Here is a 14669-nt window from a genome sequence, read left to right as displayed (position 1 = left end):
TTTTTTTTTTCAAGGTTTCAAAGAGCGAAACCAATAATCATAGATCCGGGGTTGTATTTGACGAAGAAAACCGATGTGTTCTGGATTACTCAGAGGAGAAGTGTTCCTACTGCATTTAAGCTCTTTACAGGTTAGTTTCTTTACTCTTTCCTGATGGATTTCACTCACATTGGATGTTCAAAAATCAAAATGCTGTATAATTCTGTGTAAGGTCGAATAATTATTCAGCGTACAGTGCATATGACTTTGTCTTATATGGAAATTTCCTAGATTGCTGTTATCAGTAAGTAGAATTGATATGCTTTATGTTGTTGTCATTGGAATTATTCCAATTTGACTTTGCCCAAGGTAATTTGCAGTGGATGACGTATAGTGTGGGGATAGAGCATTTTAGTAAACTTGGATGCAATTATTCGGGGAGAGGAAGTTACTAAAAATGCTTCAAAAAGTTAAACAACCGCTAAGAATTTATAGTAACTCATTATGGTTCAGTAGTGCTGGAATGACTTGAGACATATAAGAGCTTAATTTCAGGAATCTTTTGTTCACTTTGAAAATAAAGACAATAGTTTGCTGAACTTGAGTGCCTCATTTTTGGGAGAAAGAAGTTGTGGAAAATGTTTTGCTTCATAAAGTTAGTGACTGATAAGATCTAGTAGTTAGCTAACATCAGTACTGGCTTACTTTATGAACTATGATATGTTTAGAGTCTTTACTTTCACATGAATCACCTGAACTTATAAGGATCAAATGTGAGTAGTACAAAAGTGATCAGCTCTGTAAGAAAGCTATGTTCGAGTATAAATAGGGTGAAATTTGATTAATAAGGCAAACTGTTCTACCGTCTTTACGTGAGTAATGTCGTCAACTATCATCAGAACAAACAAATTGGTTTTGTCAACTAGTCGAGCGGCTCGAGCCTTGTAACTAAGAAAAAATCTAGAAGCAGCCTTGAGTTGAATTTCTTAAAGTGGTACACAGAAGTAGATGATGAGTACACTATTTTCTTTTCCATGTTGTGTTTACATCATAGGTGGATTCTGTAGAAAACGGTTCTGTAAAATATTTTAACTACTTAAATAGTAGGTTTCCTGTTCTTTCCAATTGATGTGGCTCAATCATGCGACTTTCAGCGACATCTCTGATATATTTTCTTATGTGTTTTCAATGCCTTCTCATCTTCAGTGTCTACTCAAGGTCATAAACCAGACTCACAAACTAGGTGTGTGTATTCTTGTGTTTTTATGTCCACTGTTACGCTAGTCTATAGTTGCCAGCTGCAGCATATCAAAGACACAAGTGAATTTGGTTAATTCATAGGATGCTTCATACTTTCTAGCTGTTGATTCCATTGGTAGACCACATAAAATCCTAGCAGTAAGTGATATGTATATTTCTGGAGCTTTCATGATCACACGTTTACCATTTAGAATGTAAAGAGAGCGCCGAGTGCCCGAGTGGTTTGTCTTCTGGTTTAGATTTAAAATTGGGGTGGGAACAAGCAACTGAATAGCATCATGCAATGGGAATCTGAATTCAGGGCATATTATTTTGTGTGAACTTATATAGTGGTATTTCATTTATGAGCTGAATTTTTCATTATAGTTAGTTGATATTGCTTCTGGGAACGAAATGGTACAATGTCTAACATTATAAACAAAAAGAATACATTATTTTATTTCAGTCTTGGAACAGAAGGAAATCATCTTTGCATAACCGTGTAATAGGGTTTTTGTACTTTGGTTGACAGGTTCTGCATGGATGGCTCTTTCTCGGCCTTTCATCGACTACTGCATATGGGGTTGGGACAACCTACCACGAACAGTTCTTATGTACTACACAAACTTCATATCCTCTCCCGAAGGCTACTTTCATACTGTAATCTGCAATGCTCAAGAGTTCTTGAACACCACCGTCAACAGTGACCTGCATTTCATATCTTGGGACAACCCCCCAAAGCAGCATCCTCATCACCTCAACCTAAATGACATGTCAAGGATGATTGATAGCAATGCTCCCTTTGCTAGGAAATTCCCCAGAAATGACCCAGTAATTGACAAGATTGATTCTGAACTCTTGAATAAAGGCCCAGGCATGCTTGTCCCAGGTGGATGGTGTGCTGGTAAAGCAGAAAATGGGTCTGACCCTTGCTCCATTGTGGGTAGCAAATCAATTCTTAGACCGGGTCCAGGTGCAAAAAGGCTGGAGAAGTTGATGACATCTCTCCTGTCAAATGAAAAATTCCGTCCAAGGCAGTGCAAGTGAGACAAAAAATATTCTTCAGTGAGACACATCTTGTGCCGACAGGCGTTTGCATTAGGAGAGATTGGAGCCATAACAATCAGGTAGGTAGTGATTTTTTCTGTAAAAAAGAAACAGTAACACGGCATATTCGGTCTCAAGGGAGCAGACTACAGGTGATCTTAGCTCGGCACCAAGGAGATGCAGCTGGTATAGCAATAGCAAAGATCACGAAGTCCTTGCAGTGGTTTCCCTCTGCTGTAATAATATAACTCTACACATGGAATTGGATCAATCTCCTTGCCTTGCTGAACAAGGTCTTGTCTTTACCATAGCTCTGTTTTCTTTTTAATATTATTTTCTGCTCCCACTCAACAAATTCTGCTTAGATAACCTGAACAATTGGTTCTGTGATTATTGAGGTTAGAAAATTTTCAAAGTTGATCATTCATTCCAGGGTTTCATCCAATTTTTCATCAGTGTTTGTCGTTGTTTCATTTTCTGTATTAACTGAATTCAATGAACGAGTCTGCCATTTTGTCTCTGCAAGTGAGAAATAGTATTTAGAACAGAACCTAAAGCTCAAGGGAACAAGAACTATAAGTAAAATGAAGAGGACAAGGCTTCCACAGTGGGTATTCTTCATCTGAATAAAAGCTATAAGAAAGTTCATGCATAATAAAGCAGGAAACAAGAACTATAAGTAAAATTACTAGTCTCTCAGAAATGAAAACTTGTAAAAAAGAAAGAACACTCCTAAAACCCAAACTACCACAATTGTCAATTTTATTCTGACTAATACTGATCTTAGTTTTCTGGTCCCACGCCTTTGGATCGGTTCGATTTGTTCTCTTCCTTTGTTCCATCCTTAGTTGAAGAACCACAGTTTTCTGCTTCACCATCTGTAGTTCCAGTGCCCTTGTCTTTTGACGGAGTTGACACGAGCTCGAAGTTGGTTCCTACACTATCCGATGACTCGCTCTGTTTAGCTTCACCTTCCTTGGTCCGTAATGTCTCTTTCGCGTCTTCCTCGGCTTTCAATCTCGCATCTGCCTTTCGTTTCTCAAGAGCCTGAATCAGTTCCTTCAAGCAAATTTCAGCATCATCTTCTTCGTTCATTTTGGGCATTAAAATCTCAGCAACATCAGCAGGAGTTATTTGGGTTTCACTGAACAAGGGACATAGTTTTTCAAACAGAGGGTGGGAATCAAGGTTCAAGTAGTTCCTGGCCAGTATCTTAAACCCTTCAAAGCAGCAGTATGACAATTCAATATGCTTATCCATCCTCCCTCTCCGGATGAGAGCTGGGTCTAGCTTCTCTTTGTAGTTGGTCGTGAACACGATAAGTCGTTCTCTACCGCAAGTCGACCATAATCCATCAATAAAATTAAGAAGTCCAGAGAGAGTTACTACCTTGTTGTCAGGGTTCTGTTCAGTAATTTGATCCTTCACATCCTTTTTGCCTTTCTCCTCCTCTTTGACGTCTTTTGCAGTCTCGCGTTTTCTTGTAAGGCCAAGAGAACAATCAATATCTTCAATGACAATGACAGACTTGTTGGAAGTTTCCAGAAGAAGCTTTCGCAGTTCGCTATTCCCTTGCACTGCTGTTAACTCCAGATCATAAATGTCATAGTTCATGAAATTTGACATGGCAGCAATCATTGTAGATTTTCCAGTCCCAGGAGGGCCATACAGAAGATACCCACGCTTCCATGCCTTACCCACTTTCGCATAGTAATGTTTCCCTTTACTGAATGCAATAAGATCATCGATAATCTCCTTCTTCTTCAATGGATCCATTGCTATATTGTCGAAAGTTGCAGGATGATCTAAAACCACATGGCTCCAATACCCATACCTGCAATTAGTGTACAGCTTTCTTTGCCGGTTTCTTGTCAGAATTGTCATGCCTTTCTCCAAGATATGATTCAAGTAAACCTCAGTAACCATGTCACGATGGCGCTGATGATATACGAGTGTTAAAGCTCGTTTCACTTCCTTAGAATTGTAATAGCTCGATTTGTTTTCACTGATAGTTTTGCTTGCGTACCAACATAACTTAGCTCCTCGGAACTCTTCAGTCATGCTCTCATTATCATCCATGGTAAGCACAAGTTTTTTACTGTTCCTTCCAACTTGTGCCGTAAGTCGCTTAAAATCTTTCGGGGACTTGGAGCTTATATATGCTTCAATTGCTGAATATGCTAAATTTCTCTGGAGGTCTCCTGTGTACTCATGAACTGTTATCTGAATGTTTCTAGTAAAAGCTAGAATTCGATTCACATATGTTAGGATGTAACCACGAAGACGATTAGGAAAGTATCGTTCGATCACTGTGTAGATGAACATAATACTAGCTAAAGTTGATCCAAAAGGACCTACTCCTGTCCACATTTCTGCCATTCTTGACATTTTCTCTGAATATTTTCTAGTTCTCTCAAATTCTACACTGCTAGTTGAGATATTTTGTTGGGTCTGTTTACAACTTGACAGATTAAATAGTAGATTGATTTTTCACAGAGAGATTGAATGCATGATTTTGGTGTGAATGCATGTTTAGGGTTCATGGAGAAAGAGTTTCTCTACAAGGACACTGATCTTAACTGCTTCACAGTAAAAAGCACCACTTGTACTGTTCAGCCACAGTTCTTGTTTTGAGAATCAAGCAGAAAAAAGGATGAACTTGGTATAGTCTTAGGCTTGGGTAAATGGGGTATTTGCTTGAAGTTTGAGTTGATCCAGATTTTGAACACATTTTTACCATGATGGCAGTTCCCAACTCTACAAGTTGCAAGGCAGCATGAATACAATTGTAGTGGTCTAGAAATTTGGTTTTTGATTTTTAGAAGTAGAAAAATCAGAAATCCGGTTGGTTTTATAATTTGAGAATAGTTTTTAGAAGTAACAAAGTTAATTTTTTGTGACGTAAAAATATTTTACTTTTGGGTTCGAAGAAATAAAAACACTTCTACTTCTGATATCGAGACGTTTAGTTAGTATTCTGGACCTAAGATTTTTCACAGCCTTCTCAATTACAAATGATGTTACGGAAAATCCTGTGGCCATTGCCACATTGACCAGTAACATCAAATCAAGTGGTGCTTGACTAATAAAGTCAATAGTCAATGGTGGCACACTGAGTTAGAGAAGAAGAATTTTCCGGTGTGACGAAATACAAGTGATAATGGATGCTGTAACTACAAAACAGAAATAATTACTAACTAGTAAAAGATCATAACTTGTTCACACACTCATGTATACTCTCCAATTCTAGTCCTACTTGCCATTCTCCAGCTTCCCATTGCATTCCTTGCCATTTGAGTGAACCGATTCATCCTTGGTTTTCTCTTTCACTGACGTACCACACTCCTTTGCATCATCTGTTGCCGTTTTCGGTTCTTGCAGTTCTTTTTCCTCTTCTTGCTTCTTCATTTCCAGTTCTTTCTCTTTCGCTTCTTCCTCGGCTTTCACCCTTGCATCTTCTTTGGCTTTCTCAAGACCCTCAATGAGGTTGTTCAAGCAGATTTCAGGATCCCCATTAATGGTTTTCGGCATCAAATTTTCAGCAACATCGGCAGGTGTCATTTGAGTTTCTTCAATCAAACTCTGAATTGTCTCAAACAGTTCATGGTAATCAATGTCCAGATAATTCTTGGCAAGTATCTTAAACCCTTCAAACCCACAGTACGACAACTCAATGTGTTTGTCCATGCGGCCTCGCCGGATCAGCGCCGGGTCTAATTTCTCTACATAATTAGTAGTAAATATGATCAACCGTTCTCCGCCGCAAGCCGACCATAATCCGTCGATGAAATTTAGCAGACCTGACAGAGTAACCTTACTCTCCTTACGCTCTTCTTTTTCCTTTTCCTTGACCGGATTCTTTACTTCGCCGTTGCCGCCATTTTTGTCATCATCGGCCTTGTTTTTCTTCCTCTGCCCTGTAAGATCTAAAGAACAATCTATGTCTTCTATAACAATTAAGCACTTATTCGACGTCTCAATCAAGAGCTTACGGAGATCGCTATTCTCTTTCACCGCCGTTAATTCGAGATCATAAACATCGTAATTCAAGAAATTCGCAATAGCAGCTATCATAGTGGACTTACCAGTCCCCGGAGGACCGTACAAGAGATACCCACGCTTCCATGCTTTCCCCACTTTCGCGTAATACTCTTTCCCTTTACTGAACGTAACGAGATCATCGATGATTTCCCGTTTCTTGATCGGATCCATTGCGATGTTCTTGAATGTTGCAGGGTGATCAAACACAACATGACTCCACAACGACTTCTTGTACCCGTAATATCCAGTGTTTGGGTTATTAGTGTACAGCTTTCTCTGCCTGTTCTCCACCACAAGCTCCTTACCCTTTTCGATTACATGGTTCAGGTACACCTCCGTTATGATATCTCTGTACTTCCGGTGAAATTTTAACTTTAAAAACCGTTTCTCGTCGGACGTCGGATAAAATGAGATTTGTTGCGACTTGTTGGTAGTTTTGCTCGTAGACCACCATAACTTCATACCTTGAAACTCATCGGTCATTTCTTCATGATCGTCCATGCTAAGAACAATATTCTTGCTGTCCTTCCCGATTTGAGCTTTAAGTCTTTTTGCAAGTTTGGAAGATTTGGAACTGAGGTAAGCTTCGATCGCGGTATACGCTTCGCAGCGTTTTAACCGATCGACGCCGTATTCGTTGAAGCTTATCTGGATGTATGGATTTGCAAAACCGATAACTTTGTGGAAGTATTTTTCAAGGTAGTAACGGATATTGTAAGGTAAATATTGTTGCACTAGAGCATTAACGAACATAATACTAGCTAGAGTTGATCCGATTCCTGTCCATATTTCCGCCATTGATGCCATCTTTAATTTTTTTACTTGTGATCAAGAATTTTGAGAAGAAAGTGATGAGTGAATTTTCGAAGTGTCTGAAAGGGCAATGTGGAAAATGAGGAGGTTGTTTTGGGCTTAAATAACAGAGAGAGAGCCAGAAAGGGTTCAGATTTCTGATGTCATGGCAGTCGTACATATAAGTGATCTCAGCTCAGCTAGGGAAAGAAAAAGAATCATGGCACCATAACAACGACATTTTTTGGATCTTTTTTCTAATTTCCTTTAAAAAATCACAAAATTGGTCAAAAAGACCAAAACAGAAATATCCCGGGTGAAATAGATTCTTAGTTTTTGATACTGTTTATATAGCCAAAAATCAGAAATATACTGTTTATATAGCCAATTTGGATATTTGGCCCAGGAAAATAAAAACAAAAAAATATCAATCACCTAAATTACCCCTTAACTACCAAACGCGACCATTGAACCATGGAAAAGCGCCAGTTCTCTTTGCCTGTAAAAAATACACTACTCCAGCCATCAGTCCTGTAATCTCTTCATACCCAGTACCACAACCAAAACCAGAACCTTCAGTTCTATCACCTGAGCCATTCTCCATATCCACTTGAGCATCACCAAACAGCAGAAACTGATACTTATTCTTCACTGAAATCTCAGGTGCAACAGTTTAACAAACCCAACCAGAACATACACAACAGACCATACACAACAGCACCGCCAGTTTCGCAACTCCACAGGTTCAATAACACTAGCACTTGATCTGTCTTTATCAATTAGCTATAAGTCTACCTGCACTTCCCAGCTCATTCTCACTACCTGCCCTGTAACTCATACATACTGCGGCGGAACAATCAACATCAGCAACTACTTCTCTTGCTTCATACCAGCAGCAAACACTTTCTCTTCCTGCAACTCACCAGCTGACATCTAACCATCCACCAACACCATTCTCATTCACCTGCATAATTTGTAGCTACAGTCCTTCTACAATTGTGGCTCCATCTCAGTCATGAACCAATACGAGTTCATCCCCTTCATTCTCATCCGCAATTTCCGGCACAAACCCAACCACTGCTTCATCCCTCAGGTTCCCATCATACTCCCTAAAACAAACAGAATTTTTAAATATAGAAACCAACATCCAATACTAGTACTTGATTCATTAGAATATGAATATCAACATCCAATACTACTACTTGTTAATATGGTTTTTTTTTTTGGTTCATGACTAGTACTTGAATATCAACTACACAAATCTCATTTCTTCGATTATCCTGTCCATATGAGCACATTTTTAAGTATATCTCATGAAATGTGACATTTCTAAGACTCGAACCATTATCCATCTGCAGCTGTACTGGGAACCTTCTCATTCTGCGACAACAACATCACAACCTGCATCAACTTCATCACCATCTTCATTGTGTTCAAGAACCAGCCACATCAATACAGATTCTTAACAATCCAGACCTGTAGTTCAATAAACACATCAAGACACAAAAGTTTAGAAACCCATCTTCACTGAATTTGAACCAAACCCGTTCTTAATTCATCATCATAATCTTCCAGCGACAGCAACTCAACCTCGAATTCATCTGTTTATCAGCAAGACCAACATCGGTCCAACCCTGCAGCTGCACCTTCAAAACGAGATGATACTGATTTTCATCCAGCATATTCCGATAAAAATACAATTATATAATAGTCTATAACTAGATGAAACTAGTTTCATCCTGCATATTTTGACAAAAATAATAATTATATTACAGTTTACAACTAGATGAAATTGGTTTCATCCTGAGTATTCTTACGAAATTAAGGTATATGAAACTGGTTTCATCCTGCACATTTGAAATTGGTTTACAGTTTACAACTAGATGAAACTGGTTTCATCCTGCACGTTTGGCGAAAATACAGCTATATGAAACTAGTTTTCATCCTGCATATCAATATGCAAGTTACATAAAAGTTTACAACTAGATGAAATTGGTTTCTAGTTGAGTATTCTAACGAAAATGGTATATCAATGAATAAACTATATGAAACTAGTTTTCATCCTGCATATTTTGAAGAAAAAAAAAACAAATTTTACTCAATCTTAGAAAGGATTAAACTGGTTTCGTCCTAGTTTCATCCTAATTAAGCAGGGTGAAATCAGTTTCATCCTATTTTAAACTTGTATAAAAACAAATTCAAAGGGGATGAAATCAATTTCATCCATGTTTAAACTTTGATGCAAACAATTTTCAACTCCATCCAAAACAAGATGAAACCAATTTCATCCTCAATCAATTTTACATAAGCTTAACCTAGATGAAACTAGTTGCATATAAACAAAATTCAATTAATTTTAAACTGGAATTTACAATCATGAAAAGGAATTAGGATCGAGAAACTTACCATTGAAATTGATGGAAGAGAAAACCCCTTATTTTGTTTTAAATGAATTTGAGAACTCTCCATTTTTTAATTAGGGTTGCCGGTGTTTTGTGGTGGTGGTGATATCAATGTTGACGATGATGTTGATGTTTGCGGTGGTGGAGGAAGGCGGTGTTGTTGTTTGTCCCGTAGATGCTGATGGTGGTGGTTGTAGTATGTGTCGATGGTGGCAGATGTGGTTATAGTTGATGATGGTGGTGGTGGAGAAAGAGAAGATCGAGAGCAGAAGAAGAAATCAATGGATTCAGTAGAGAGCAGTTGAAGAAGGTTTTGGAGATAATTGGTGGTGGTGCTGGTGGTGGTGATGAAGTTTTTTGAAGAGGGAGTTTTGATTTAACACGGTGGTGATGTCGGCGATGGAGAACAGAGAAGAAATGATTTTTCAGATCTGGTTCAACGAAGAACACGAGAAGAAATGATGTCAAGTAATGTGATTAAGGGTAATAATGTCTCTACACATTAAAAAGATTCCTTTGGCTATTTCACCCAGACCGAATCCTAACTGCCTATATGGCCCAGAAAACTTCTCTTTTTGGCTATATAGCCCATTTTCTGTTAAAAAATTTCCTGACCCTTGTGTTAAATAGTTGGATTTTGTGTTTTGAATTTTTTGATGCCAATAAAATTCAAAAAGCCATCTCGATATTTACTTGGGAAAATGTTTTGTTAATTTATATGCTTCTCCAAAAGCAGAAATTGGTTTTTGACACCTATATGTATCCGGTTTGCTGCATCCGCTTGAAGTCATTATAAAATTTAATTCTGAGCTTATTTTCTAATAATTCAGCTTAATCAAGTCGAAAAATAAAGGTGTATCCAAACACCTTGATGTCCATATTATGGCCATGTTGTAGGTGGTATCTAGATCTCAAAATTTGTAATGAGTTTCGCTTTGTTATTAAACGTGTGAATGAGCCAATAGAAATTTTCTCTTTTTTTTTTCTTTTAATGAAAAGATTAAGTAGCTTTTCTGCTGGCTCCCTTGCTGCCCTTCCTGTCTCAATATCCCGGCATTTTTCAGATGATAAATTTTATTAGGTACTGTATCCAGATTCCTGAGGTCGAGGGTTAAAAGTCACACTACACTCGAGGAGTGCGAGGCTGTGAGCCTGTCAGAGAAGAATGGGTAATAATATCTCGGCTTTGATGCCTTACCAAACAGCCAAGACTCTCATTTCCGACCTTATCTAAGACCTTGTTTGTGGGTCGAGTCAGCAATCAGACAGTTTATTTTCTATTTTGAGTTAGATCCGATTCGATCCCCGACTCCGACATAATTTCTGACTCCAATCTATTTGAATCAGGTAACAAAATATCCCTGATTTATAAAATCAAATCACTGATTCACATATTTTTGAGTCAGATGAGTCAGATCTGACTCAAAACAAACATATCGAATTAGATCCAGATGAGTGAAATTACTCTCACGTCAGTGAAATTACTATTTTCACTTTATAAAATAGTGAAATTACTATTTTTACTCTCGAGTCAGATCACTACTTTATAAATTACTATTTATAAAATATTATTTCTATTTTCGTTCATTTTGTCGTTGGGACTCAAACTGCCCTCCCACAAGTGAAATTACTCTCACGTCAGTTCGCAACTGTCACTCGTGGCTAGGGCTGCACAACGGGTAGGGTGGGTAGGATATGGCCTATACCCGTCACCCTACCTGTTTACTGGCGGTTAAGAAAATCTTTACCCGCCACCCTACCCGCCAAATAATGGATAGGGTAGGATACGGTTAAAAAACTGGCGGGTAGGGTAGGGTTGGCGGGTATGAGTAGGGTATGTGCACCCGTAGATAGGGTGGGTAGGATATGACTTATACCCGCCACCCTACCCGTTTACTGGCGGTTAAGAAAACTTTTACCCGTCACCCTACCCGTCAAATAATGGATAGGGTAGGATACGGTTAAAAAACTGACGGGTAGGGTAGGATAGGCGGGTATGGGTAGGGTATGTGCACACCTACTCGTGGCATGTCTCCTTAGAGAGATTAGAGACTAAAACCTAAATTCTCTTGGACAGTTGGTGAAGAGTCCTGATCCGTGGGGTCCACGTTTAACTTTGTCGAAATTGGAAGGTTGTCGTGTTTGAGGACTTGAGATATGTGATGTGCGCAGTGAAAGCGTATGAAACATGCAGGACTTGTCCCTCGTCCACAGCTCTTTGGAGACTGTTGCAATTCTTGTTCGTAGTCAGTAAATTATTGAGTTGTCAAAAGTATAACATTTTGTTAACTATAGAGATCGCTTCAGTTTGAGTTCAGCTCTGTCCTGTAGTTACCCATTTTTGTCGTTTTTATTAGTAGTTTTCTTAATCAACAAAACCCTCCGACGGGAGATATTTTGCTTGATTGTTGTTGCCTTGTTGGAGTACTTTTAATCTAGTAGTAAATCCTGTTTCTACTAAATACTGTGAATTTGTGTGTTCTTTTACTAGAAAAGAGAGAAAAGAAGGCAGTTAAATGGTGAGGCCATAAGTCATACGACTCATACCTCACACCGTGTTTATTTTCTGCTGACTCAAATCTGATTCTGACTTGGCATAAGTTATATGTTAGATTACTTTTTTTTTTCTTTTTTCTTTTAAGTCAGATCTGATTCAAAAATCCAACATATTTAATCAAATTCAGACGAATAAGTGATTTCAGTCAGATCAGTCAAATCCAGACTGTTAAGATATGATGGTCAAGATATTATACGATCTTGGCATTATTGTTTGTTATACGGTTGTAACTACATGTATATTTCCATCTGTATTTATCCTAGATATTGTTAGGTTTATCTAATTCTTGCCTTATCAAGTTCTGTAAGTTTGTCAAAGCAGGCACTTTTGCCTATCAATGAATACATTGAGTTAATCTCATAACAACTGTAGAATTTCTGTGCTCATGTTTGACATGGCATCAGAGCTAGGAAAGATCCAACAATCAGTTTTCCGCTGCAATACAATCCAGAGAAAATATTAGTCTTTGCCTCCTGATCATAACCTAGTTCAAAGTATAAACCCTACGTTCAGAAACATAGTAATCATGTCAAGAGAAGATTTTCAACCTGTCACTGTTCGGTTTGATGGAACAAATTACAATCACTGGTCATTCCTCATGAGGAGTTTTCTTAAAGGAAAGAGTATGTGGAAGTATGTCGATGGTATAGAAAAAGCCCCTACAGCAAGCATATCTAATGACAAAGGAAAAGAAGTACAAACAAAGGATCCAAAAGAAGAATGGGAGATTAACAATAACAGGTTTCTCACTTGGATTGGAAACACGGTTATTCCTTCTATAAGCATGCAACTCACCAGTTTTGAGGTAGCCAAAGATGCATGGGATTTTCTTTCAAAAAGGTACGCTCAAGTCAACTTTGCTGAGAGATATAAACTTGAAAAAGATATTAGATCTATGAAGTAACCACATGATCAGACTGTTTGTGTTTTTCATTTTGAGATGTCTATAGTCTGGAATCAATTAGCACTTATGGAACCAAAATAGACTGTAGATTTGGAACGGTGGCAGAAATATAGAGAGGAAACACGTTTAGTTCAACTTCTAATGGCTTTACGTGATGAGTTTTAGTTTTTTAGGGAATCTATCCTTCATCGATCACCTCTTCCAACTGCGAAAGCTGCTTTGTCTGAACTTATTGCAGAAGAAACAAGAAAAATAATCACACCAGAGATATCAAGAGTGTTTGTTGCGCCTACACGTTCAAGTTCAAATAATTTTTCAAGAAACTCAAGTGCTTCATTGCAACATGACATGTCTTAAGTGCAGTGTCACAATTACAAGACTCTTGGGCACTTTGCAAAGAATTGCAATTTTCCATCAGCTAATTCCTCACCTTCTCCAACAATACATGACACACCCACAACACAGTGTGGGTATTGCAAGGAACTTGGTCATTCATCCAGATTCTGCACTTCACCAACTTCAAGAAACATGAGAAGAATCAATGCTGGAGGAAACAAATCCAGTGCACCAACCAGATTTATGGAAGCTTCAGTCTTATCTGCATCAACATCAAACTCATTTACATTAGCTGTACCTGATGGTAGTTCTGCACCAAACCTTGTTGATATTCAAGAGATGATTAAACAAGCACTCTCAATTGGTAACAATCCTACAGATGCATCTGCCTTCTCTATCTCCTCGGATATTTATTCAACTGAATGGTTTCTCGACTCAGGAGCATCAAACCATATGACTTTTAATCAATTTTTTTTTGAAAGTCTTCATCCTGTCATCACTCCTAAGATTCATGTTGCTGCTGGATCAACGGTAACTGCAAGTCATATAGGCTTGGTCAACAATTCAAATAACTTTTGTGTACCGGATGTGCTTCTTGTACCAAATATTACAATGAATCTTATTTCAGTTGGTCATATGTGTGATCAAGGTTATAACACATATTGTTTTTCTTTTGGTTGTGCTATACAGGATCTCAAAACCGGAAAGCTAGTTGGGATAGGTCGTAGAGTTGGTCGGTTGTATCTTCTTCAATCTCTTGTTCTCTCAGCAGAATCTAAAAGTCATGTCGTAGCTGCTACTCCCACTGCATCTGTCTCAATATCTCCTTTCATGTCTTGGCATTCTAGATTAGGTCATGTTTCGTTTTCTCGCCTTTCGTATATGATCAATAAGGGTTTACTAGGAGACACTCAAATAGAAATGGAACCAAATTGCATCTCTTGTAAACTGTCTAAACAACTATCACTTCCTTTCAATATCAGTACAACTCTTTCAAAAGAACCATTTGAACTTATTCATTCAGATGTTTGGGGAAAATCTCTTGTTGTCTCAAAAGATGGAGCACTATACTGTGTTGGCTTCGTTGATGACTTTTCTCGTTATACTTGGGTCTATTTGTTCTCCTCAAGAGAAGAGTTTCTCAAAATATATGTTGATTTCTCTACCATGATAAAAACTCAATTTTCAAAACCAATCAAAACATTCCGTGCAGATCGAGGGGGGAATACATATCCAATCCTTTTCGAGAATTTCTCAAAACTCAAGGCACTATTCTTCAACTTTCTTGTACTGAAACACCGTAACAAAACGGTGTTGCATAACATAAAAACCGTCACATCATTGAAACATCCAGAATTCAGTTAATTTCAGC

General features: G+C 38.1%; 3 protein-coding genes across 3 annotated transcripts in view; 1 reads left to right on the top strand and 2 right to left on the bottom strand.

Moving 5' to 3' along the window:
* Positions 1–2788, top strand: part of LOC113318268 (beta-glucuronosyltransferase GlcAT14B-like) — a 4159-nt gene extending 1371 nt beyond the window's left edge. Inside the window, exons 3-4 of the mRNA XM_026566418.1 lie at positions 15–130; positions 1751–2788. Of these exons, the coding sequence (XP_026422203.1) occupies positions 15–130; positions 1751–2265 (631 nt within the window). The 3' untranslated portion in view covers positions 2266–2788. The remainder of the gene's footprint in view (positions 1–14; positions 131–1750) is intronic.
* Positions 2789–3048: 260 nt separating this feature from the next.
* On the bottom strand, positions 3049–4644 carry LOC113315413 (AAA-ATPase At3g28580-like). The gene has a single exon (XM_026563692.1). It carries the CDS (start codon positions 4642–4644, stop codon positions 3049–3051), a length of 1596 nt encoding a protein of 531 aa, XP_026419477.1.
* Positions 4645–5249: 605 nt separating this feature from the next.
* Positions 5250–7208, bottom strand: LOC113318341 (AAA-ATPase ASD, mitochondrial-like). Its single transcript, XM_026566483.1, has one exon. It carries the CDS (start codon positions 7111–7113, stop codon positions 5518–5520), a length of 1596 nt encoding a protein of 531 aa, XP_026422268.1. The 5' UTR covers positions 7114–7208; the 3' UTR covers positions 5250–5517.
* Positions 7209–14669: the final 7461 nt, after the last annotated feature.

Source organism: Papaver somniferum, chromosome 10 (genome assembly GCF_003573695.1).
Source record: "Papaver somniferum cultivar HN1 chromosome 10, ASM357369v1, whole genome shotgun sequence".
In the NCBI taxonomy this organism is placed as follows: domain Eukaryota; kingdom Viridiplantae; phylum Streptophyta; class Magnoliopsida; order Ranunculales; family Papaveraceae; genus Papaver; species Papaver somniferum.
This window is presented reverse-complemented; position numbering and strand designations above follow the sequence as displayed.

Bases quoted from the DNA above. Each gene is read 5' to 3' on its own strand.
- LOC113315413 (XM_026563692.1), bottom strand. From the start codon at position 4,644: ATGGCAGAAATGTGGACAGGAGTAGGTCCTTTTGGATCAACTTTAGCT.
- LOC113318341 (XM_026566483.1), bottom strand. From the start codon at position 7,113: ATGGCATCAATGGCGGAAATATGGACAGGAATCGGATCAACTCTAGCT.